Raw genomic sequence first — 21361 nt, 5'->3', positions numbered from 1 at the left:
TATACTTTGTTGGGCGATGTTACGCTAAGACCATCCAACAAGTTACTCAAATTTTGTCCCTTTGGACACATTATTGAATGTCGGGGCGGGGGTCGCAAGTGCTGTGCTGCTAACCTTAGACAAAATCGAGGTGCACCTAGACTTTCATATCTTCAATGTCCTTGATTTTGATCTTCTCATAGGCTACCCACTTGAAATTTCACTCATATCTCATCAAGGGAGCCTAGTTGGACTGCTTAGGGAAACTATTTTTGCCACTGCTACTCCTTGCTTAGAAAATCTTCTGTCAAAGCCTCTCCCCGAGCAAAACCCGCTCAAGAAGAAGATGCATACATCTCTGTTCATATCATCCGAGCCTGTTCTCTTGGGAGTTCTAGAATCCTCTGAAGAATACGACTCGGAGGGTGGCCTTCACTCTTGTGAAGATAAACGATCATCATCATCCTTGACCGAGTTTGATCCTCTTCCCGATGGTCCAGAATCTGTTATTCTCGACCTTGATCGAGATACAACTATGATCTTTCACGATGAATCTCTTGAGATGGAGAATCAATGGTCATGGAACTTTGTGAGGCGCTGACTCTGGAGTCTGAAGAAAAGGATTCCACAAATGAGCATGGGAGTTTCACTTTTGACATACCACATAAACCATGCTCATTCAATGCAACTCCAGAGTCAGGCATGCTTAGTGCACCGTGCACACACGAGGACTACAATCAACTTAAGGTCCTCTTCTGCAAAATCTTCAGAAGGTTGGTTGTAGATGTATATGTTTATCGTAAACATTGCAGATTTCGTGGGTGCACTGTGGCACTAACCTTGTAGCTAGCTACAACAATTGGTGGAGAAACAATGACCCATCACCAATGGTGGCTGCAAGAGTTATCATGGTCGAGCTTATGACCAGAAACAAAGCACTGCCGGGAGATAGCCCGGACTATCATTTATTTATTTACTTATTTATTTCCCTTTCAATAAAAAGCAAGAGCATGTTCTAGGACATAGTTTTCCTTCGGGTATTTTTGGTCTCTAACCATTCTAGGGGAAGATCAAAGAGAACGGCAGACAGACAACACCTACGAACATGTGAGCTACACCGACTACAACGCCTCGACATGTCTTAGTGGAGGAACAACTACTGAAGGAGACATGAACTCCATACACTTGAAGTTTTGCAAACTCCAAGTGTGGGGGAGGTATGTGAGTACCCCAAAGTAAGTTCTTTTCTCAATTCATATCTTGTCTTGGAATTGGTGTACGTCCTCGCTTCTTGCTCCATAAAAGAAAAAAAAATGAGAGGAGTTGCCATGGTGACAATATTGTCTCCATCAACAAAAACGTTGTGGTAAGTACTCTCAATGTCCTGCTTTTGACATTAAACAAAGCCCTGCCGGGAGGTCGCCCGAGGATCACCAGGTTCGTATTCGTACTTATCCCTTGTTTGAATAATGTTCAATCATGCTTCGTGCTCCCTTTATCTGTCCTCATATGCTCTAGTTTGAATGTGTGTCATGAAACACATTCATAGGCCTTGTAAATCAAGCATGGTGTTTGGGTTAAAATGTCCTCTTCAGTCAAACTGGACTTTGTGTGAAGTTTGATTGATGTTCTGGAGTTGATACTTGTATAGATATTGGTTGCATGTATGGACTAACCCCTGCAGGAAAATCAATTCCATTTGAGCGAGTCATTGAGCTGAATTCAAATGCAAAGGTAAGCCAAAATTTTGGATTAATATTGCACGACATACTCATGCTGATGCAATCTTGATTCAGCCTTGCTTGAGTAAGTATCTTGGTGAGATTAAATTTTAGTTTCAATAAATTTTAGGAGCGCCCTGGTTCTTAAAACTAGTAGAGCCATTAGTTTGTTTCCATATTTTTGTTTTTGAATAAGCATCAGGTACAAGAACAAGTGTGGGGGAGATCTCTCGGAACTTTCATGCATATACACTCGAGATCTCCCACAACATGTGCACAATACCGAACGAACCAGAATGCAAAAAGCTAAGATGAATCAGAGCTAGTATTGGGCAGTGGACCCTCAAGTTTGGCTGACTAGCACTAGCTCCATTCGTTCTTCATCGCGACGGTTTGCGCACTCTAACTCTCACTCTCCCCAACCTATGAGTTTAAATGGAAGTCATTGCTTAATCATTAAAATTAAACTCATGGATATCCTCTGGTTCTTGTGCTTCTCTATGATTGGCTTGCATACTTTTTATTCTTTGCTAAGTCTGATCTTATGAATCATATCTTAGGGAGCCCATGATTGTTAAGTTGTTGACTAGTGAGATATGGTTTGATGGAAGAATCCTTGCTTTATCTGCTTTTGTGTCTGGGAAATTTCTATCAAAAAGAAAACCTCCATAGCTTTACAACTCCACGTGTTTGTCCTACCAAAGCCATATGATGATCTTCATGATACAAATCTTTACACATATGTGCTTGTTATTGCTTTGAGCTTCATCGAACTTTGTGACCCTAATGAGATGTCTTTCATACTTGCTTGATCAAGATCATGTGCACTCCACCAGCTAAACTTTTGTACTAGAAGTTAGCTATGCCATTCCATCCATCCACAAAATAAACTCCATGTTTAATGATCTCTCTCTAGTATCTTTCAAATGAGGCATGGGCTATTAAAAAAAAGAAAGAAAGAGAAAGATGGCATGCCCAAGAAGCATGACCAAAAAAAAATAGGGACACATGAAAGTCACAGCGTTGAAAAAAAAAGATATACAACAATATAGCCATGTCCTCATGTTATCCAAATAAAGGAGAAAAAGATTAATAAAAGGAGTATTTCATTCCATCATCCACCTTCCACATATGTGCACAATCTTGATCAACTTGTGTGATTTGTCATCTCCATGGATCCATTGTTTGGTTTTGTAATATATGTAACACAAGTGCATGCTTCCAATTTTCCGACCATGAGCTCCACATATGCTATCCGTAGAAGTAGGGTAAAAAGAAGACATGCCTTGGTGAGGATATATACATACACAATGAGCGATATGAGAGATCCAATGGAGAAGTAAAGCTATGGTTGGTCTTTGTAAAAATATTTCAAAAACCCCAGTCATATAGCAGGAAAGTGGAGGAGACTGAAGTCAACACCGTTCTGCTCTTCAACTTCCCAAACATCTATGGTAGACACATCAAAATTCACAGGAAAAGGTAAGGCCTAGAATAACCTGTATGCAGGTGTCATATCATGTGAAGTCGGGTCCGCCGTAGTTCCAGCTATTACTCGAGGACGAGCAAAGAACTAAGTGTGGGGGATCTTGTTGACGGTCACTAACGACCCATTTTGACCGTCAACTATCATGCAAAAGTCGAGCATCAGAAGGAATAAATGTTAGCATAGGATGATTATTTGACAAATTCCACAGATGCTGGTCTGAGAATGTGTGCAGGTGAGTTTGGGCCAAAACTTCATGTAACAAGCATATTATCCAAGGCATAAATTTCTGAATCAGGCACAAGTACGCCGAAGGACCAAAAAGGCTCGTTTGGCATCCTCACAGGAGAAGGAGACGCAGCCCATGAAGTAATGCCACGTCAGCAATCCGAGGCAAACTCCTCTCGACCAATCAGATGCAAGCGCGAGGATCCATGGACCCAAATGCAGGAGCTAAACCAACTTACTAGAGGTAATACCACGTGCTAAAGACTAAGGAACCCACGTGTCAACCCCTGGATGAAGGATGAAGGTGGTTGGCAGCTGGGCCTGGTCGGCCGACCACCTTGGTTGGCCGATGGCCCAGTGGGCCCCACCGCCTCAAGCTTCCATGTGTCACTTCCCTATTGGCTCTAGAAGGCGGTTTGAGGAGGATTGGCTGCAGCACGGCGATGCAAGGCCCCTGGATCCCTCCTATATATATGAGGGGAGGGGGTAAGGAATGGAACACACCACACACCACACACCACACTCACTCACCACCAAGTGAAGAGCCTCTTAGCTTGTGTTTAGTGTAGGAAGAGAGGGTAGAGGTACTCAGGAGGGGCGCCGGTAATGGCGCTCTTCTCCAATTTGTACCTCTACAATAGAGTGGGGAGGAATCGGGGGAAGTGTCGGGCTTGTCGGCGCTCTTCTTCGCTTGTACCTCGACGGATGCTTATTCGGTTGTAAGTGTTCAAGATTTTCTTATTTAGAATTAGAGTTTAGATTGCAAGTTATGATCCCTACCTTATATTACATGAGTGTATGCTTAGAGAGTAGCATTTGACTCTAGAGTTGGGCTCCGGATAGAAAAGGATGACCCTGATCGCCTCTAGAGTTAGTAGGGAATAGCGTCGACGTGGTGTCTAGGCTGGACTATACCACTATGTTGTCTGAAACCAGTAGCTGGAGTAATCCTCCATGTTCGGATATCGGGTAGAGCACGTATTACTGGAGCTATCGGCTTGTATAAGCCGGTCAAAACCAGTAGCTCGAAATATAACGGCGACGTGATCTCTTCTTCTAAACATAGATTCTAAAGGAAATCCTCTCTGTCTTATCCTTCCCACACCAGTGTGTGTGTTCTTGGACGAGCCTGAACCCATAGATAGTGCACTCACGTTCTCCAGTGGCTATGATACCCTGAAATACTCTTGGGTGAAAGCTACAGCGGTATCCATGCGCTTGCGGATTTTATTCATGACATTACAAAGTACCAACACCCTTGAGTTGAGCTGTATTGACGAGGGCAAAGGTCGAAGGTGTCATCGCCAAAGGTCGATAGCGAGCCCCTCCAGTCAAACTGTATCGACGAGGGCGAAGGTCGAAGCAGATGTTGCCAAAGGTAGATAGCGAGCCCCTCGAGTCGAGCTGTATTAATGAGGGTGAAGGCCAAAGTAGACGTCACCAAAGCTAGACGGTGAGCCCCTGAAGTTGAACTATATCGACGAGGGTGAAGGCCAGAGTAGACGTCGCCAAAGGTAGACTGCGAGCACCTTGACTCGAGCTGTATCAACGAGGGCGAAGGTCGAAGGCGTCGTCGCCGAAGGTCGACAGCGAGCCCCTCCAAACGAATTGTATCAACGAGGGCGAAGGTCAAAGTAGGCATTGTCGAAGGTAGATGGCGAGCCCCTCGAGTCGAGCTGTATTAACAAGGGCGAAAGCCGAAGTCGTTATCGAAGCTGAAATGACGAGCACCGGGCAAGATTTGTTTGCCAGGAGGTGCTAGACCCTTGGCCCCACTATAGCCCCTGTTGTCCGGGGTTCATGGTGGCAGCATAGAAGTGAACGAAGCCCATTTTGAATGAAGATCTGAGTTTAAACATGGCGACATAGGTGCAAAGCCAGCAAAATAGTTCGGACACCCCGAGAGCTCAGGAGGTGTCACCTCAAACCTCTTTAGTTTCGTGCGATAGGTCCTTCCTGCCTTCGGCTTTGCGCATGGGAGGACTTTAATATACTAGAAGTGAAGCAAGGGGAGTGGGACCTATTCAGGGTGTGCGACCCATGCTTACTTCTTTCAAGCATCTTCACTTGGTACGCACTGATGACTCCCCTCTTCGCTCGATGAAGAGGGATAGAGCTTCGGTGCATACATGTTTTGGCAAGACACTTTTTTCAAAGGCTTTGTTTATATTTGACAAGAGATATGGGAATCGAAGATAGAATTCCCCCGCTCCGAAGCTGACTTTTAATTCACCTGCAAAAACACGTCATATTGTTTCACATTTATTACATTGCCTTCGGCTTTGTAGGTCTAAGTGGTTCTGTCTTTGCCTTCGGCTTTACGCGCCACAGGACATTCCTTACCTTCGGCAGTTCGCACGACAGGACTTTCCTTGCCCTCGGCATTTAGCACTGAAGGACTTCTCTGCCTTCGGCTTTTCGCAAGACAGGACTTTTCTTGCTTTTGGCATTTCGCACCGAAGGACTTCTCTGCCTTTGGTTTTTCGCATGACAGGACTTTCTTTGCCCTCGGCATTTTGCACCGAAGGACTTCTCTTCCTTCGGCTTTTCGCATGATAGGACTTTTCTTGCCCTCAGCATTTTGCGCCGAAGGACTTCACTACCTTCGGCTTTTCACACGACAGGACTTTCTTTGCCCTCAGTATTTCGTGCTGAAAGACTTCTCTCTTTTTTTGGGGCATTTTTAGCTCCCCGCCGCAGTGCAATACATTGTGAGTGATGCAAAGAATTGCAATATGGAATGAAATGAATGCGATGCTTTTGCAATGAGTAAAAATCGAAGAGTTGGCCTATCAATCATGGCCCAACCTTGGGGTGAGTCCCGCTTTGTTATTTGGCGGAAATCCCATAAGTTAACTGCAATCAAGTAATACCAAAGGCCAAATAGAATTCTATAACACCCCAACATAGATATTGCCATATATAACTTAGTTCACTTCGGGGTGAAAACCGATAGCCTGAACCAGAATCTTGCATAAAATTATTTGAAGCCCCATATATATAATTCTCTTTGGGGTGAAAAACCAATAGCCCGGAGAAAAATCTTGCATCAAACTTGAATAACTGAAACTCCATATATAATTCTTTTCGGGTTGAAAACTAATAGCCGAAGATAATATTCTTGGCGAAGAGCCTGTAAGGAAGATATGTGGTGTCTTTGCAAAATAAAGAGTATTAGTGAAACCCTTAGCACCGGCCGAGGACCCCTGCTGGGTAGCCGTGAGAGGATCGTGTTCCTGCACTCTTAACTTGTTGCTCGGTGTCCATGTGCGAGAGTAAATAAATTATGGGACATGAGAGATAACAACAAAAGAAAGGTCTGATTATGAAGAGCTATGAAGAGCAAAGCAGATGGGCCGAAACTTCTACGTTCTGGCCGAGTGTTAAATTAAATATTGAAAGACATTATGTATCTCGAAACAAAGGAGTGGGATAAGGCATGACGGGTCTCGCATAGCGCGACTGCGCGACCCCGTACCCCTTCCTTTTGGAGGCGAGCGCCATCCATCTGACAAAAAAAACTCCCACCCTCGTCCTGCCCCGTTAGCCGCCGCCAGGCCTCGTGCCGCGCCGCCAAACCTCCGTCTTCCCCCCACATCGGCCGCCGCCGGAGTCCGTGCTCCTCCTCGGTGACCGCTCGCTGCCATCCCCTTCAGTCGTGCCAGCCTCTCCCCACTCGGCGTCTTCATCCCGTCAAAAAAAGGTGCGCCCCACCCCCCCACCGCCCCTCCCTCACATCCTGCATGATGCACCTTAATTTGGGGTGTATTCATTGATCTTGTTTTGCGTGTCAATTTTGCCTCCATCATCTCTCTGTCTGCATGTTTTTCCCAGATCTAAACTTGTTATTATGACTTGTCTGTCCGAAGTGTCAAGTTAATTTGTTGTTGTGTCAAACTACGGTTTCCTGAAATTGTCAACTTGTTAGTAACAGACTTCTCTCCTTTTGCTATTTGCAGCTTAAAAAAGGATGTTGTCTGTAGAAGGGTTTGACCTTAATATTGAACCAGCAGATGTTAGTTTCGCGGATGATCCTATTACTATTTATTTGATCAATGTGTCACAAGATGATCCTATTGCTATGTCTCAAGATGATCATGTTATCATACCTCCAGCAAGTTCAGCAATGCCTGCAGAGTCTGATGGTTTGACAGTGCCAATAGCTCAAACTGCTATAGATGGGGTGATATAGAGGATGGTATTGAGGTTCTGTCAACACCGCAGTAGCCCTATGTTGTCATGACATTTAGCACCCCGCAAGATGCTAGGTTTTACTATAATTGGTATGCTCGACACGCTGGATTTTCCATCAGAATTGACACCACTCGTGAATCAAAAAAAGACAATGACAAGAGGAAAGTTATTTTTGTATGCCAAAAAGTTGGTGTCAATAAGAAGCAAAAACTTGACGAGGAAGGACCGATAACTGAGAAGAAGATAGTGAGGCAAAGGCGCAGAGATTAAGTTGATAGGACTTGCTGTCCTGCACGCATGATTGTGAGGAAAACAGCCCCATCTCAATGGGAGGTCATTCACTTTGAGCAGGAGCACAATCATGAGTGTGTGAAGAAATTCTCTCTTACAAAGTACATGAAGTCCCATAGAGAGATACCTGCTGAAGAGAAGGAGTTCATAAAATTTCTTCATGGGTGTTGCATAACCACTACACGCGCTTACCAGATAATGGTTGAGTTGTATGGTGCTATTGAAAACTGTCCATACACAGAAGGTGATGCAAAAAATTTGCGAGTTGAGTACCGTGCTGAGTATCGAGGAAAGGACATGAAAACAACCCTTGATCACTTTGAGGAACTGAAGAAGGAAGATCCTAATTTCATTTACAGTTATACCCTTGATGAATTTGACAGGGTTGAGAATCTATTTTGGGTTGATGGTGCAGCAAGGAAGTCATATGAGCTCTATGGTGATTGTATATCTTTTGACACAACATACTTGACCAACATGTATAATATGCCTTGTGCTCCTTTCATAGGTAAAAACCTCTCATTAGTGTTTTGTGTGTGTCTTTTTTTTCCAATGTCAAGTTGTGTCATATGTCAAGTTGTGTCATATGTCAAGTTGTGTGTTACTTGTGTAGCAACTTAGTATTGACAGGTATCAATTTATGTGTTTTTCCCTTGTATCAATTTGACAGGTATTGACAGAAATGGAATAACTATACAGCTTGGTTGTGGCTTCATAAGGAATGAAAAAACAGAAGCTTTTGTGTGGTTGTTTACTGAGTTTAAGAAGGCTATGGGTGACAGAGATCCTATTAATATTATCACTGATCAAGATTGCTCAAGTTTTTACTACTTCAGTCCATAGGAACTGTAGGTGGCACATCATGGAGAATGCTAGGAAAAGATTGGGGGCTTTCTTAGATGGTAAACCAGGCTTGGCTGATTATTTCAATGATTGTGTTGACAATAGCTTCTCAATTGTAGAGTTTGAATTCAAATGGCAAGCTATGCTGGATAAACATGATGATGAAAGGTTCCAGCATTTGTATGAAATGAGAAATTGCTGGGTTCTGGCTTACTTCATGAACAATTTCTTCCCTTTTCTGCAAACAACAGCGCGGAGTGAAGGATTCAATGCTGTCCTAAAGCGATATGTGAACCCAATAAATTCAATACTGAACTTTGTTCACCAGTACAAGAAAATACATAATAGAATATTCAGCAAACAAACAATGCATGAGGCTAATACAATTGTCAAGGTTCTGCACTACTTGACTAGCCACCCCATGGAAAGACAAATGAAGAAAATGTACACAAGGAAGTTGTTCAATGTTTTTCAAGATGAGCTACAGCTGAGTTCTAGTTACTATATTGTTCGAGTTGAAGGTGATAACTTACTTGATGTTGTTCCATATGGGCATTGTCCCCATCACTTGTATGGGGAGAGAACATTCAGGGTTTCGGCGAACAGTGTTGATGGTTTGTATAGCTATGATTGTTGCAAGTTTCAGAGGGACGGGGTTCTTTGTTGTCATATACTAAAGGTGTTTGATGCACTTGATGTCCGTGAGGTGCCAAGTCATTACATTTTGCCTAGGTGGTCTGCTGAAAGGGTGAATGATGGTGAGAATGTGGAAGTTACTGGTGAGCCGCTGCAGGCCACACAAATTTCAAACCTGGGAGGCATGCTGTCCGTTACCATACAATTTGCACCAACTTTGCCCAGTTCGTACGACCTTTCATGGTTGAGGATGAAAGTCACAGCATTGTTTTGAAGCATGTAACTGTGATGCAAGCTGAGCTTAATGCACACAAAAATGGAGGGGTGCCAAGTTCTGCTTCACAAGTGCAATCCAATGTCGCGCAGACTAGAAGCGTGGTTGGTGGAGGCCGGCGTGGCGGTAAGACCTCGAAGAAAAAGGCAAGCAATGCTTCAGGTGCTGATACAGCTCCAACTCTCCAAACAGGTATACTAAAAAAGTTAGAAACAAAAAGGCAAATTGACGGTAGTTTGGAGCGATATGAGAGCTTTTCATTTTGACTGTACTTTCTATTTTACATCAGGTGCTGATTTGGGGGTTAAGGATCCAGTTATTACAAAAAGGCAAGGGCGCCCAAGATCGAAGATAATAAAGAATCCGTTGGGACTACAACCGCCAAAAAAAATTTCATGTGGCTATTGTGGTTCTACTGAACATAATACAACAAATTGCCCATCCAAGCCTGCAAAGAAGCTTACGACGGAATTGTAGAACAAAAAGACATTGGTGCTGCAAACATTTTAGATGGCTCTATCTGAGTGTGTGGTTTTGAGAGAAACACCAATTCTTTGTGTCAACTTGTGTCTATTGGTGTGACAAACTGTGTCGTATTGGTGTGTCAACTTGTGACTACTGGTGTGTCACATCAAAATGTCCATTGGTTTATCAGCTTATTGGTGTATAAAAACTTTATGTTTTAATGCTTATTGGTTTATCAAGTTTTCAATATATAATGCACATGTCTGATCTTCTGATCGTATTGGTGTGTCAACCGACTTATTCAGCTTGGTTGGTGTGTCGACTTATGTTTTAATGATATGTCAATTGGTGTGTCAAATTGTGTCGTATTGGTGTGTCAATTTGTGACTATTTGTGTGTCACACCAAAATGTCTATTGATTTATCATCTTGGTGTATAAAAATTTATGTTTTAATGTTGTATCAACTTGTGACTATTTATGTGTCACACCAACATTAAACAGTAAAGTAAGATTGCTAAATTCAGAGGTAAAAAAATGTGAAAATAGTAAAAAAAAAAGTCAAACTCCTCTGCATGCACAACTCTTGAGGTCTGAACTCTAAAGACATAATAATGGGTGTAACATTGTTTATCAGCTTGACAAAAAGGTGATGAACATGAAAACACAAATAGTAATGTCTCATGTTACACATCATCCTTGAAAAAAAAAAGAAAAGCATAATCCATTCTCCATTTTTGCATTTCTTGCCCATTCTGATGCTTCCTCTATATCCTTTTGTCCATTGATGTGCTACAACCAGCCCCTTTCCCCCTGTTGTTTGGATAGACGAAATAAATAGCAAGTTACTTCACGGGGGAAAAGTGCATGAGAGTGGGGGGAGGGAAAAAAGAATGCTTTGCTAAACTTTGATTTGTGACTTACTTTGTCTCACTTCCTTGGCACAGAGTGCTCTTCCAATCAGCTAGGTTTGCTCTAATAGTGATCCGCTCGTGAAGAACTTGTTTCCGCAAATTTACCTCACTAGATCCAATAATCTTGGGCAGCCGGCTTTCTTCCCAATACTCAATCGCCTTGAGGGTGAACAATCCGCAATCATGGCTACCATGAGAAAAAAACAAGTGTGTTCATCATTTAAAAATTAGATAAATGATAAGTATATGGTAGAAAAGGACAAGATACAAAAGGGACGTAGTGTTATGTGCTTACATTCCAAATTGCCGGTAGCCTGAGATAAATTGAAGTTCATAGGTAAAAATAGCAGGGACCGTGCACCCATCATGCTTTGCCGTGTACTTCATCCATAATGTTATGATCTTCACGCGAACCATTTTTGCTTTCAAAACCAGTAACGGGTTTCCAGAGGGCCTTAGAGAATCAATGACTTGAAATTTTTTATCTACCAGGTTTAATACAACTGTAAACTAGTGCCCAGCTGCATCCGCTTCGTCTTCATTTGCTTGATGAACGGGGAAGAAGATCTGGATTTCAAAAAAAAATAGACAACTTGATAGCTAATTCATATGTAAGTTGCTAGTTGGGTGGCGTAACTTGTATGCTAAAGTGTAAATAACTAGACAGGAAAAAAAGGAGGGGGGGAGAGGGTGGAGAATGTTTTCATAAGCATACCAGGTCGTATTCTGTGTTGAGGAAGTAAAATGCTTTCTCAACCATCCTGCAATACGCTTCTGTTGTCGTCATCATCTTCAACTATTTTATTTTGCCGTTAAAGACACAATATTAGACCCAACTAATAAAAAAAGATCCTACAATAACTAGATAGGAGGGGGGGAGTAATTTACCCCAGCCCATGGTGACATTATTTTCTTCCTCCTTTGTGCCGGATCTTTCGACAATACAAATGTCCCAACTTGGAGCGCAATTGTGTTTAGCGATCTACCCATGGCCATGCTATTTGCTAGCTCACTCGCAGTAGCTATGATTTCATTTGACTTGAATGCGTTCGGACTGCGAAACAAGGGAGAGCTTGTTAGAACGGTTTTATTGTGCATGTGTTGAAAAGTTTCTTTATTTGTTCACCTACATACCTGGTATCAGCACAGGACCGCGACCTCCACTTGCAAATTTCATTGTATATGGTTTCTTGTTCCAGGCTCAAATGGTTTGTGTTTATGGTGGGGTAATCTTGATGCTTCGCTGATTTTTTCATGGCATCATCGCAAAGTTGGTCAAACATTGAGGAGGTGATAGAGTCGTTAGCAGTTGATTTACTTGGGCTCTTCTGGGTAACATCATCAAACCCAAGTGAGAAACTGGGTGCGTCTAGGGCATCCTTGTATCCTTTAGATTCCTTGATCTCCTCAATAGTGCGCATGATTGTAAGATTGCTTCCTCCCTCACCGGAAATGCCCTACCAAAACAAAAAGAAGGTAAAATGTTGGGGAGAAACCATTTGTACTCAATTTGCTGGTTGAATATGTCAAGGTAGTGCTTAAAAAAACTGCTCGCGCCTTTGTTTTCTCATCTAACTTTTTGGATGCCAGCGGGCCTTTGCTCTCTTCACCCTAGCCGTTTTAGAGAAAAAGAAATATTTACAAACATGCCTTGACATATTGGAAGTGAGAAAAGAAAAGAAAATAAAATAAAAGGAAGCAAGCAAAAACCTTGTCTATTGGAAGCGAGGCTTCTACTAGCTTCTCCATTTCAGTTGAAATTTTCCTTGGCTTCCTGGTGTAAACATTTATTCTTGTTGTTGTTGATGATGCTGCAGATGCTTCATCATTTTTATTTTCATTGCTCTGTTGAAAAAAATTTACTGTTTAGAAAGTTGATAGCCAGTGATGTAGAAATTGCTAGTCCAGTGGTGCACAAGTTGACACAATTTATGCACAAGTTAATGCGGAAAATTGATGATTTCAAAAAAAATGTTATGACCATGTGTACCTGTGGGCTTTTGCTGTTTTGCTTGAGCTCGTTTGATCCCTTTACTTCTTGGGGGAGCTGCATTTGTCTGAAGTTTTCTTTCCATTATCCTTTTTGGGTGCAAGTGGAGGCAAGTGGCATGCAGCCTTGGAACTTTCAGTCGCCAACTTCTTTCTAGTCATAAAATCTGTCCTTATAGCAGTTCTCTTGGTCCTCAATTCTTTCTTTGTTTCTGGAGATAGGTGGTTGTCGATGGCATCTTTGATTTGTTTAGCCTCGAACTTCTCAGATTCTTCTTTGAGTGGCAGATTTAATCCGGAATCTGGCATAGGTAGCGGCTGCATGCAATCCTCAACCATTTTCTTCACCTCCGCTGTTGCACTCACTTCTAAAATCTCTATCAATCGCACGAACTGGTAGTGTATCATCAAGTAGCCCTAATGCTTCCATCTCTTCTCTGATACTCAGCGTATTTATTGGAGAGATAGGCTCCAAATATACATACACATCACTGCACTTGCCTGAGACTTTTGTATCTGTTGTCCCTTTTGAATTTTGAGGTGTTAACCTTTGACTTGCATTCCCACTTTCGTCCCCTATATTGCTTGCAGCTTGCTTTCCGGAATTGTTGGTTTCATCTTTTCCTTTGTTGGGCCCACTATGTCCTTCATCCTCTTGGTGGTCGTCTTTCCTTAGCTGTTTGCCTTTAGCATCATCACAATTTGCTAGTGGTTTGTTTTCTTTGTCTTCTTCTTTGTCATCACCATCTTTGTTGTCTTCTTTGCCTTGAGGGATACCTTTCTCCTTGCTTTGAGCTGAAAATCTCAAACAACAAAAATGAAAAAAGTGTCATGTAAAAAATGTATAACTTGCTACTATAGAACTAAGTAAATTGTTCCTTGTACTGAAGAAATTGCTAGTGCAGATTAAAACTCGACATACCTTGTGCTTCATCATCATTTTGTTGACTGGCAGCCCGGTGATGTCAATTTCTTGTGTACCATCTCTTTGTGTTGTAGTAAAGCCAGTGATATCAATGTCTAGCGACTGGGTGTTGCAAGCAAATTGAGATCCCTCATTTATATCCCTGTGCAAAAAAAAGAAATAAAATTTAGATGGAAAAATATATATGATGGGTGAAAAAGGAGACATAGAAAATAAAATTGCTATCCATGAAAAAGTTGATGGTTGCATACCTACTAACAATAGGCTCGTCTACCCCGTCTTCTTCCCCATCTTCTCCCCCATCTTCTCCCCAATCGTTGCCAGAATCTGAATTGGCATAATCTTCCAATTCCTCACTACTACTTCCCTGACCCTTTCCCACATATACATCTTGTTTTCTTTTGGACCTGCACTCACAATGGGGTCATCTTCAGACTCCTCAGCGTACTCGAGATCCCCCCGGAGGGTGTGTCACTTTTATCTTCGAACTCAGCATCTTCGTCTTCTACTGCTGCCGGGCTGCTCTATTTTTCTACCCCAGCTGCACTTGTGCTCTGTGCTCTTGCTGGTGCACCTGTGCTGATCGGTGGCTGCTTGCCGCCTTGAGACAGTTGTAAGGTAAGATTTACCACCGCTTCATTGATGGCCAAGCTGAACTCGCTGATGGCTTGCTTGAAGGTGTTCCTATCCTGCATTGATATATTGCAATCTTATATATATTAACATTGATACATTGCACATGATGTGGTGGGAGTGTGAAAAAAAATAAAAAAGGTAAACTACCATGGTGACTAATTCAGCGGGCATGTTGGAGTTGACAAACTCATCAATCCTTTCTGGTTGTATGAGCATGTTGGGGGAGTTCATTTGGTACTTAGCTTTGAGTTGCAAAAAAAATTATATGATGTATATAGTCAACTTGACTCAAGGTGGTGATGTAAGTTGATACATGTCCATGAGTAAGTTGATACTAAGACAACATGTAGATTGATACTCCAAGAAAAACTGGGAGAAAAAAAGGGGACAAATGACTCACATGTAACTTCCCGAATTCAGTTCTGGATACCTTGTCCATTGTAGTGATTCTGGTAACCAAGCTTCGTGTCCAAACAGAAGCTCTTACTTTTGCAGTTTGATCTACAATATCACCGGTGTCGAGGGCATCCAAATACAAAATCTACAGGTAATGTGTGGGACTCAGATTATATAGTTGGGGGAAAACAAATAACTTGCATTGTGTGAATCAAAAAACACAGGGGAGATAATCCGCCATACCGTAAGGAGAAAAGGACAGTCTGATACTCATTTCTTTCCTACTTCACTGAACTTCGTGATGCCTCTAATCAATCTTTCAACTACAAGCCCGCACCAATTGTATTTGTCGATCTTTTCTATATTTGCGATCGCATGGAATGCCCGCACACACAAACTTGGGTTTGAAGTAGGGCACAAGAATGAGCTGATAGCAAACTCAAGCCAATACCACAGCCATAATGTGTCTCTTCTTTCCCTCACCCAATAGCCAATTTTCAGCTTCAGTAAATGTTGGTACTTTTTGGTTGTTTTCATGGTTGAAAACTTTGTAAAATTCTTCATATGTATCAGCAAAGCTGTTCTTTGCATAATCGATGTGTTCTCCAACCATTGGGAGCCCCAAGATCCTGTGGACAGCGTGGTCATCAACCTTTATTCTGCCCCTGTACGGTATGACCAATTTGGATCTTGTGACATCAAATCTTTTGATGAGCCAGGAAGATAGCTTCTCTAGAATTGACCAACATTGAACTAGAAGCAGCCCCCAAAACCGACATGTTCGATAGCATTTTTCTGAGGATCTTCTAGTGTGTTGTTAATAAGTATGAGCCTCCTAGCTGATCCATTTTTTCTCAAGTCCTGGAACATGGAAAAAAGTGTACAAAAAAATCAATATGTGGCGTAAAGAAAAATATAAAAAAATAGGAGCAAAACACAAAGTATGTGTGAATAAAAAAATGCAAGAAAAAAATAGGTGTGTTGAACCTTACCTGGTTGCTTCTTAATTATGTGGCGTTCATCCATCGCCACTTTCCCTTTTGATTTTTGCTTTACTTCATCGCCCATGATGATGCTTTTCTTGCGCCTCTTGTTTTCCACATCTTGATCTGGCATTCCCTTGATATTTCTGCAACTTGCTCTAGTGACCCTCTTCGGCAAGGGGGCAGCATCACTAGCATGTTGTGTCTGTGAGGGCCCACCAGCACCACAACCTCCAAAATCTGATTTGGAAGTTGCTCTTGTATTCTTTCTCGGTGGAGATGGATGTCCCACAGTTTCAAGTTTTCGTTTCTTAGCCATGCTAAAGAAAAAAGGCACACAAAAAAGGATAGAGTATATAAAATGTATATTGACCCTAATGTGACACTATATATTGAGTCTGTAACTTGGCGATATAGGAATGTTTGACATGACACTAAAACGACGCTATTTGCAAGCAAAATTTCACACAACTTGACACTAAAAATGACTGATGTCAAAATGACTCACTAGATTTTTTTCATGTCGTGTAATTTGGTTCTATGGGGGCACCAGACATAGGAAACATACAAAAATAGAATCTGAAAACAACTGATTTGCTGCGGTTTCCATAAATTCCTAATGGAGAACATTATTACAGTTATTAATAGCTGAATCCAGACACTATTTGCGTGCAAAAAATTCACATAACTTAACACACACAAAATCCAGGATTCCCCGCCGCCGCAACCAGAGGCAAAAAAGAGACATGGGCGCAGCGTCGAAGCACTGCTTACGCCATGGCACTGACGGGTTCCTGTGCTGCAAGGGGGTTCGAGTGGACGACGCAATGGCGGTGGCATCGCGGAGACCTGTCTACCTCTACAGCACACCGCGGGGTCCAGCAACTTCGCTGCATACCTATACTGCAGGGGGTGCGGGTGGAGGCGGCAATGCGCGGCAGGAGGGCAGGAGTGAGATGGTGGGGGAGAGGAGGGGGTTGCAACTCACATTGAATCCACAGCGACACAGGGGGACAAGCGACCCCGATCCACTACCGCCGCTCCTCGCCGGGGCCAGTGCCGCCGCTCCTCGCCGGCGACCAGGAATCGCCTCCCGCATGGCTCCTCTCACCACTGCCGCAGGAGGCGGCCGTTGCCCGTTTGGGGGACGGGAGGGAGAGCGTGGGGCGGTCAAAACAGGCTGGAAAGGGAGCCTGGGCTCACGTCGGCCTGCTGGGCCGCGGGGGTCGCGCGTAGGGTTGCTAGCGCGACCCGTTGCCAGATAGACTTTACGCAAAACAATGTAGGTCAGCTGGTCTGCCTCTTCAATTTTGCCGATTGGGCTCTCGGCGGAGCCGTAGCCTTGCCTGGGGCACTGTCGCTAAATTGTGCTTGGCCGCGCTCTGTCGCTTTGCCACGGGCCGAAGCTGATGCCAGCTGCACCTCGCATCGTGGGCCGAAGCCGGGGATGAATTGTGCTTGGCCGCGCTTCGTCGCTTCGCCGCGGGCCGAAGCTGATGCCGGCTACACCTCATGTCGTGGGGCGAAGCCGGGGATGAATTGTGCTTGTCTGGGTGGATCCTATATATCTTCCGGTAGATTTTTTCTTATCCACCTTCCAGTATTTGAGATTCGTGCAACCATCTACAACCGTTGGATCAACACACCCAAACCCAAACCCTCACCCCCTCTCTCACCTGCGCTCCCTCTCCTGCCCCCGCCGCCACCCACGCCGACCCGCGCCGCCGCACTCGCACAGCGCCGCCAGCCCTTTCCTGCCCCACGCATCGGCCATCCCCAACCCCGCCACTGCGCGCTGCCCCGCCGTTGCTGCTCCACGGGGGTGCGCACCGCCGCTGCTCCACGCGGGAGCGCGCCACCGCCCGCCACCGATGCTCCGCTGCTGCTCCGCGCAGTAGCGCGCCGCCGCCCGCCGCCGATGCTGGGCCGCTACTCTGCGCGGGTGCGTGGCACGCTCGCCGGCCGCCGCCGCCCCACGCATGCCGCCGCTCCTCCGCGCGGGCGTGCACCGCCGCCACCTCGTGCTGAGCTCGCCGGAGAAGAAGGCTGCTCGCCGGAGAAGAAGCGCCTTCAACATTTTGATTTAGTACTTTCAACATTTTTTACTTCCAATTTCAACATTCGTTTGTACAGTTTTCAACATTTTGATCGTAAAATGTTGAATCTATTTAAGAAAATGTTGAGTTAACACTATCAAAATATTGAACATATTTGCAGTAGATAATTGGGCCAAATAGGCTTTAAAGATGGATAGTTTATCTATCTTCCACAAGATGTATATGAGCCCCCGCTTGTTCGTGCTTCGTCGCTTCACCGCGGGCCGAAGTTGATGCCGTCTACACCTCGCGTCGTGGGCCGAAGCCGGGGGGTCGGGTTTTTTTGTTCCGACGTCTACTGCTAGGCTTCGGTCCAGAAACTAAGGTTTCGTGACCTTCGGTTGTTCACTTATTTTTACGATGCGCTTGCTCCTCAAAATATTAAAATATTTGGAAAACAATTTTTCACCCTTGGGTTTAGGGATGGCAACGGGTATATACCCGTCGGGTAGTGGCCACCCATACCCGTACCCGTTAGGATTAAATTTTACCCGTCGGGTTACCCGTACCCGCATACGGGTAAGAAAATGATTACATACCCGTACCCGTCGGGTAATTTTTACCCGTCGGGTAACCCACACCCGAAATCATACCCGAGTATTACATATAAATATTAGACATTCACATGAAAAATAAATCATTACAAGCTTCATTTCAACAAGTTAATGGCTCATATGGGTTAACATGAGTTAGAGAGGGTTCAACAATATATATACTATGAGGGTTTAATTGGATTTGAGCTAAATTCATAGGTCATATGGGCTAAAATGAGTTAGATACTTAGGCTCATTTGTTTTTCCTGCGGGTATTTCTTACCCACGGGTAGGCGGGTATGGGTAGTATAAACCCACACCCGTACCAGCCATACCCAATGGGTATAGGATTTTGTCCAATAATATACCCACGGGTAGAAAAATCATTCCATACCCGCCTTCTTATCGGGTAAAACCCGTCGGGTACTCGGGTTTCGGGTACCCATTGCCATCCCTACTTGGGTTGTTCACTCGCTGCGCTGGAGCTAGTGATGTGCATGTGGACCGAAGCCCACGCCGCCTCAGACCGAAGAGTAAATAGACAACAATGCTTTAACAAAGGCTCTTGAGTTTCCGACAAATGATAAAAAAAATTTGAAGGGTAAAAACCAAACACGAGTCAGTGACAAGGTTGAAGAATTTGGTTCTAAAGGGGTAAAAATTAACCCAAACTCACTATCGAAGGGTGAAAAATTGATTCCAAAGGGTTAAAGTTAAACCGAACTCGCCATGGAAAGGTGAAAAATTGATTCCGAAGGGTTAAAAGTTAACCCAAACTCACCACCGAAGGGTGAAAAATTGATTTCCAAATATTTTATTATTTTGAAGAGCAAGTGCATCGTAAAAATGAGTGAACAATCATGAAACCTCAGTTTCTGGACCGAAGCCTAGCAGCAGACGTGGGAACAAAAAACCCCAAAACAGACCGAAGCTGCGTTGCCGGACCGAAGCGGTAAGAATTTGTAAATTGTTTTTCCGACGCATCTCTTCAAGACGTTAAATAAATTTTAAAACCAGTATTGTCACAGAAAGGAAGAGGCTTTGTTGGTCCTTGTGGGACACAACAATTTTTGTGAAAAAAGGGAATACCACCTCCGCACTTGTGCCTCTTCGTTGGTTGGGCTGGGGTGTTGGCTATGGGCCGAAGCTGCGCGTTGCGCATTCTCAAGCCGTTCGGCGCGTCGTGGGCCGAAGGTGACGGCACTCACGCGCTGGGCCGCTCATTGCTTCGCGGGCCGAGGGGCCCCGATCTCGAGCTGGGCCGCTCATTGCTTGGCAGGCCGAGGGGCCCCGAAGCTTGATGCCGGCTGGAGCAGAGCCGAGGCCGAAGCCTGATGTCTGAGCCGAAAAAGGCAAAAAACCTATACATCTTCCAAAATATTTTTCTTATGTATCTTCTAGTGTTTGAGATCCATACAATATTAATCTAATGATCAGGATTACTCCAAGTACACAGTAGTGGACCCGCATGTGGAGCAGTGCGCACAGCACGTGGTCCTGTCGCTTCAGGAGTGGGGAAGTCCAATGGAGAAAGAAGCAAATTCAAAACTTTGAATGACCTTTTCTCATAAACGATGTACTCAATTTAAAATCCGTTTGCACAGTTGTATTGATTAGAATTAATGCAAGAAAATGAGATCCAACATGTTATTTTCAATTTGTCTTATTAATGTTTCAACATTTTAATATACTAGTCAAACATTTTTTATATATTATTTCAACATGTGCAACGTGCTATTTCAACATATTTTTAGTAAATGTTGATTATTTTTTCCGCAATGTTGAGTTCAATTTTCTAAATTGTTGAACCAATTTGGTAAAATTGTTGAATAATGTATCACATGGGTTCTCGTAGAGAAATACAAGGAATATACAAAAATAATAGCATTGAGTAGCTCACGAGGACAAACACATGCAATGATGGGCACTCAGCTTGTGCCTTGACATGACCGTGTCTATATGCTACAAGTGCACGTATATGGGCTGTGGTGGACCGTGCGATACATGGCTTATTGATCTTCCAGAAGCTGTATAGGGATCCCCCGAAGAAGGTCATTGAAGCTGAAGCCCGCCGGAGCCGAAGTCGAAGCTGATTTCGGTAAAATTTACAAACACGCTTGTCACATGAGGCCTATTTATAATATGGGCTGGGCCAAACCATTCCCCAAACAGTGATAGAGTAAGGCAAGAAGAAAGAACAGAGAAGATTAGATGGAATTTATTTTCTTCATTTATTATACAAACTATGTATTAGAAAGATACTCCCTCCGTCTAAATATTGGGAGCACCTAACCAAATATATTTTTCCAAGAATCGGAGACGTCTAAGCACAGGATCACCCGTTGCACATCATCCCAAGCAGTCCCTAGCGCCCAGGGCTCCTCGTTTCCTCCGTTGTCCACGACACCAGCCGCCGAGACCAGACATGCGGCAACGGCAATTGGAGGGACGTTAGCGGGTTAATTGTTCGAGTATTGAAACATGTGCTGATGGAATTAAAACGAAGCCGTGATGAATTGCAAGCGTGGCTCCGCCACCCCCTCCTTCTCCTTGGTCACTACGCACGACCCTAAGACGAGTCCAATATTTAGACGGAGGGAGTAGTGTTTATAGGTAATTTTTATTTTTAGATACCACCTATAGACACTGCTGAGTATGAGTTAGGAATGGCCCGAGACAAACCGATTTGAAAACGGCTAGAGGGTTGTCCGGTTCCGACTACACGATAGCGCACCGCATCCACTACGAAAACCGCGTGCGGCGATGGCTATTTC

The 21361-nt window shown here is 43.9% G+C and overlaps 1 protein-coding gene across 1 annotated transcript; it reads left to right on the top strand.

The window, feature by feature from the left end:
* The first annotated feature begins 7384 nt into the window (after positions 1-7384).
* On the top strand, positions 7385-9652 carry LOC120700877 (protein FAR1-RELATED SEQUENCE 5-like). Its single transcript, XM_039985083.1, has 4 exons — positions 7385-7597; positions 8095-8338; positions 8570-8645; positions 8752-9652. The coding sequence occupies exons 1-4, from the start codon at positions 7385-7387 to the stop codon at positions 9650-9652; spliced, it is 1434 nt and encodes a 477-aa protein (XP_039841017.1).
* Positions 9653-21361: the final 11709 nt, after the last annotated feature.

This window comes from Panicum virgatum, chromosome 3K, assembly GCF_016808335.1.
Source record: "Panicum virgatum strain AP13 chromosome 3K, P.virgatum_v5, whole genome shotgun sequence".
In the NCBI taxonomy this organism is placed as follows: Eukaryota; Viridiplantae; Streptophyta; class Magnoliopsida; order Poales; family Poaceae; genus Panicum; species Panicum virgatum.
Note: the sequence above shows the minus strand (reverse complement) of the source record. Positions and strands in the feature narration are given on the sequence as shown.

What these genes read in the sequence shown, in the direction of transcription:
- LOC120700877 (XM_039985083.1), top strand. Translation starts at nt 7,385, where the DNA reads ATGTTGTCTGTAGAAGGGTTTGACCTTAATATTGAACCAGCAGATGTT. An exon ending in GAAGTCATATGAGCTCTATG is followed by an intron (nt 8,339 to 8,569) that starts GTGATTGTATAT and finishes TCAATTTGACAG; the next exon opens with GTATTGACAGAAATGGAATA. An exon ending in AAAACAGAAGCTTTTGTGTG is followed by an intron (nt 8,646 to 8,751) that starts GTTGTTTACTGA and finishes TAGGAACTGTAG; the next exon opens with GTGGCACATCATGGAGAATG.